The 5847-nt window shown below is 30.6% G+C and overlaps 1 protein-coding gene across 1 annotated transcript; it reads right to left on the bottom strand.

Annotated features, from left to right (window-relative positions):
* Positions 1 to 4217: 4217 nt before the first annotated feature.
* LOC139864582 (F-box protein At2g35280-like) lies at positions 4218 to 4889 on the bottom strand. The gene has a single exon (XM_071853164.1). The coding sequence runs from the start codon at positions 4887 to 4889 to the stop codon at positions 4218 to 4220; it is 672 nt and encodes a 223-aa protein (XP_071709265.1).
* Positions 4890 to 5847: the final 958 nt, after the last annotated feature.

Here is a 5847-nt window from a genome sequence, read left to right as displayed (position 1 = left end):
GAACATGTGGAACCAACCATTTGTCAAGTAGCATGAATTATTTAGCAAGAAAACAAAATTAGGAATCTTTTCTTTCTTTATAAACAAAAAATGTTTTTATGCATACACGCCATTTCTTTATTCCATTTTCTCATACTTACACTCTCAATTCTCTCTCAAAATACTCCTAACTTCATACTTGATCATCTCCAAGTATTTTCCCCATCATTTAGCTTCAATTACAAGCTTTAATCATCATAAAAACAACCTAGAGTCAAGAAGTTGCAAGATTACTTCCAGGCTTTTTAATCCAATCCAACAACTCATCAAAGATCAAGAACTTCCATCTAATCTGAGTAAATTTTCATTCTTAATCAAGGTAATAATCATATCCAAGCTTTGGTTTAATTCCTATAAACATAACTACCTTAAATCAAATAGTAATCTTACTTGAACTTTTTTTCGTGTCATGATTCTGCTTCAAGAACTTCCAAGCCATCAAAGAATCTTTGAAGCTCAAGTTATTTTCTCATCATTTCCAGTAAGTTTACCTACTATACTTGAGGTAGTAATGATGTTCATAACATCATTCGATTCATATATATATATATATATATATATATATATATATATATATATATATATATATATATATATATATATATATATATATATATATATATATATATATATATATATATAACTATCTTATTCGAAGATTTAAACTTGTAATCACTAGAACATAGTTTAGTTAATTCTAAACTTGTTAGCAAACATAGTTAATCCTTCTAACATAACTTTTAAAATCCACTAAACACATGTTCTATATCTATATGATATGCTAACTTAATGATTTAAAGCCTGTAAACACGAAGAACACCGTAAAACCGGACATACGCCGTCGTAGTAAAACCGAGGCTGTTTTGGGTTGGATAATTAAAAACTATGATAAACTTTGATTTAAAAGTTGTTCTTCTGAGAAAATGATATTTCTTATGAACATGAAACTATATCCAAAAATCATGGTTAAACTCAAAGTGAAAGTATGTTTTTCAAAATGGTCATCAAGATGTCGTTTTTCGACGGAAATGACTACCTCTTTCAAATATGACTTGTAACCTGTAACTCCAACTATAAACTACTAATTTTTAAGTTTAGTTCTAAATACTACAGTTCTTTATGAAACCATAGCAATTTGATTCACTTTAAACGGAGTTGTAATGAATATTTGGCGAGCAAAACAAAATCTGCTAAAATTAACGTTGTATGGACGATATTTATATTGTAAAAACTATATTAACCATATCCTTGCTAACTTTTTCTATATATATTTGGACATGTTATCATTAGTATAACAAAATATTATAATCTTAGTTAATTCTGAGATTGTATATATATATATAATAATCTTGATACATTCCATGACAATAAGTATACAATACGTTTTGATAAATCCTAAGACAATATGTATACAATACGTTTTGATAAATTCTAAGACAATATGTATACAATACATCTCTGGGTTGATGCAAAGACAATACGTATACAATACATCGTGGGGTAATTCTAAGATTATATATATACCGATTATTGGACTGTTGGACATTTCGGACTATTTTGGACTACTAACAAAGGACTACTAACATAAAAATATTAAAAATTAATATATAAGTATTCTATGAATTTGTTTTATTTTATTCACATGTCGTATTATTATCTGAATCATTATTATTGTTATAGGTTCGTGAATCCAAGGACGACGGCCATATTTTTAATAAGCTGAAAACTTATTATTAATATACTTTTACTACCGTGAGTATATAGTCCCATTTTTAAATTCTAAAAATATTTTGAGATGAGAATACATACATTTTATGTTTTACGCCATGGACACAAGTACTTAAAATATATTCTACGTTGAGTTGTACCACCTTGCATATCTTCCCAACTAGCTTGGTAACTAATATTTACATGTTGCAAGAACATGTAAGCGCGAATCCTATTGATAGATCTATCGGGTTTGACAACCCAAACCGGACTAGTCGCTCTAGTATCGTAAACGGTTGCATAGTACTTTGTTATTACTACACTTGGTACAGTGCAGAGAGATTTCATAATAAAGGGAATATGCTACATTTATGGTTAAGTATGGTTACCGAAGCGCTCAACAACTTATAGAATATGTTTATTGAATTATTTATAACTATAAAATCTTGCGGTCTATATTTATATCGATGCTAGCTTTAAACCTACATATCTCACCAACCTTTGTGTTGACTGTTTAAGCATGTTTATTCTTAGGTCCTTAAGAAAGTCTTCCGCTGTTACATTATCTGAGCAAGCTGTGCATGGAGTCTCATGCTTTTGTTTAAATGAAGTGTTGCATTTAATAAAACCTTTGTCATGTATTATATTCTATTGTTATGTCACGTGTGTAGTATTTGGAAACTGCTGTATTATGGGGTTTATCTCTTAAATAATCTCCCACTTGTTTAAAACATGCATTATGTATAATAATGGTGTGCTTTTTATGAAACGAATGTAATATTTTCTAAAACGTATCATATAGAGGTCGAATACCTCGCTATGGGACCAATGAATAACGTACTGCGTTTATAGTAATATGGACAGGTTGTTTCAACATTTGTGGGGCCCACGTTTTTTCTTTTTTTTCCCAACAGCTACTGATCAGCCTTTTTTTTACCCTACCCATTTCATATATATACACCATTTCACTCTCAAAGTTTTACACTTTCAAACCCATTTCACTCTCAATTTTTATTTTTCAGACCCATATCACTCTCAATCTTTTATACTCAAAAATGGCTTTCGGAAACATTGTTATGTTCGAGATTTACGGCGGCGGTTTGTTTTCTGATGACATGGACTGCTATGACGATGGGGGGTTCAATTTTGCAGATGTGCCGGTCAATGGGCTTCGAGTTGACGAAATGTTTGATTATTTAAGGCGAAATGTTCACTGTGATGAGATTTCATAGTTTGCATATAGGAATCCCGAGAACAAGGTGTTCGAGTGGCTTCAGGATAACGATAAATGGGCGTGGCTACTCGGAACCACAATAATCAAATCCACAAATGTCGTGTTGTATACCAAACACATTTGGGATGATCTTCCGCACAAAACCAATGGTAGTGCAGATGGTTATTATACCAATTAATCGGTATCTAGTTTATGTACTAGTCTTTTTTTTTTTATGTAATTGCGTGTTTTTTTTGTACTCATTTTTTATATATATGTAATTGTGTGTTTTACAATCCATTGAGCCTACACATTTTACAACTTATAATTCACATTTCTCAACAACATTTCTATCCAATACTCCTTCCATATTGATGCCGATTTTCCATTGGTACACCCTTAACAATTCATTGAATAAACATGGTTGTCGATCAATAGTTAAAACATAGCCCAAAAAACATGATTGTTTCTTTCGCAGGATAAACAAACGTGTAAAGTTTTTATGTTTCTTAATGAGCTCCCAAACCAACATTAATGCAGAAATAGGTTATGTTTCTCAATGCGTATTCAGTGTATATATATTCAGTTTACATTATTGCAAAGTAACTCACCCAAACAATATATAGTTAATGATGTAATTAATGATGGTAGTTAATGATCTAATTAATGATGCGAATTGAACGCGACCCCTAGCCTTTTCACATTTACTTGGGATAGAATTATTAGCATTGAATTCTGCAGTTAAGAAAATAAAAGAATATGAGTAGTTGAATTCAATTCTGGACTCAATTGAATTCTGCAGTAGAGACAAAAACATAAAAGAAACAAAACAAATGGAATCCTTCCTTTTTAAGGTATATTAGTTGAACTTTGGATCAGAAAGGGACGAATGGCCGGTGACAGTTTTAAGCAACAAGTCAACAGCAAATTGCATACAAACATATATACAAGTAAAAGGGCAGAGCTAGTCAACAACAAACATTAAAAAGGAATCACCTTTTTGGGTGTTCTTTGTTTCTATTAGCATAAAGAACATAAATTCGTGCAGCCCCATTGATTGGTTCATGTTAAAATGTATTAATTAAAAACTATGTTATGATGATAAACCCTAAGCAAAATGGAAGCAATCTAGATAATACGAAGGAAAAATGGAAGCAAATAAAATGATCATCATATAATTAATAGAAATTACTACTAATATTTACATTAAATTAAAGGAGTATAATTTATACAAAATCTAAAAGATACTAACATAAATCTAGTTATATGCAAATCGGTTTACAAAAACACCCAACTCATAGGCCCAAAAACACGACATGCATTCCGGTATCTTGAGTTCAAACCCATGGATGTGTGGAAAATAACCACGGTGGTCAGAGATAGGGCATGGCATTGCCACGTCAGCAAAAGGACGGCGGTTAAATAACCATAAACATCGTAGCAAATCAAAAACCCTTGTTCTCACCGCAACCACCATCTCTGACTTTGGTGGGAATGTTTCATTCAAAATTTGTAAACCGACATGCTTTTCCTCTATTTTGCAAGGGGCAAACATAATTAAACCATAAACATAAACAGCCTCTTTAAGTTGGAAGTTCGAAGCTTGCTTGAGATATGCAAGCCCATAATTGATATGTCTACCGTTTAAATAACCTATCAAACCCCAGCGAAATATCGCATTAGGGTTTCCAAAAATCGTACAACGAAATAAAAAAACAAAGAATCTAGGGTTTCCCCAAGGTAATAGAGGCCACCGATCTAGGGAAAGCCTTTTTAATGCTAAAGGATCTTTGGAAAGCTCTGAAAAGCTTTTGCAAACCGACTTACACATGAACAACTGGTCGGATAAGTAACTTCTAACTCGAGATAAAATTTCCACAAGCATATCTTGTGGAAGATTTTCGATCGTCTTCGGTTGAGTAAGTTCCATTTTTTTAAAATAAAAAATACGAAAAAATGATGAACTTGATGTACTTGAGAGAAATGTGTACATGAAGAAGATGGAAAGTATAACAGAGAAAAGATTTGAGAAGCAAATATGCAACTTGCTTTCTGGCATTAAAAGTTGATTTTTGGTGAAAGTGAATTGACAAGATACCACGTGTGCACTTAATGATGATTTTATTTAAGTATAAAATATAATTATAATTTTATTTCAATTAGTATCTATAACAAAGTCAATATATATTACTAGCAAATAATAATAAGTAAAGGATACATGGCAAATAATAACCATTAGATTATTATGAGTACCATTACATCAAACTCAATGATATATTTGCCAATTTATGATATAATTCTAACTTGGTACACAAATATGAAAGAAAATCTATATCTATATCTATAATTGTTAAAAGCACATAGTACAACACCTTAAAGCAACTCATTACATCACCCTCAACTCCCTTTTTAAAGATAAGAATATAGAAGCAAATTTTTTGAATTTAAATTTCACGATATAATATCTAATAATCTTTAAGTAATTTGGATTGATTTCAATATCTTCCAATCTTTAACTAAATATCAATAAATAAATTGACTAATTAATTAGAGTTTTTAACTTCATATACCCTTCTTAACTTTTAAAATCACATATACATACCCACTTACATAAATTAATAGTATCATATATGCCTATTACTAACATTTGAAAAAGCATATTTACCCATATAAATGAATAATATCATATGCAATTTGAGAGGTTTCTTTTACAAGAAGATTTTTGGTGATACAATTTCCCATTTTACCCTTAAATTGCTATTAGGTCAATATACCATTTATGGGTAAGATAGACAATTTATAAAAAAATAAATCAAAACTAAATAAAAAGGTGAGACCTGTTAATTACCCACATAATAATTACCTACATAATAGGGATGCATTTACCT

Source organism: Rutidosis leptorrhynchoides, chromosome 8, assembly GCF_046630445.1.
Source record: "Rutidosis leptorrhynchoides isolate AG116_Rl617_1_P2 chromosome 8, CSIRO_AGI_Rlap_v1, whole genome shotgun sequence".
Taxonomy (NCBI): Eukaryota; Viridiplantae; Streptophyta; class Magnoliopsida; order Asterales; family Asteraceae; genus Rutidosis; species Rutidosis leptorrhynchoides.
This window is presented reverse-complemented; position numbering and strand designations above follow the sequence as displayed.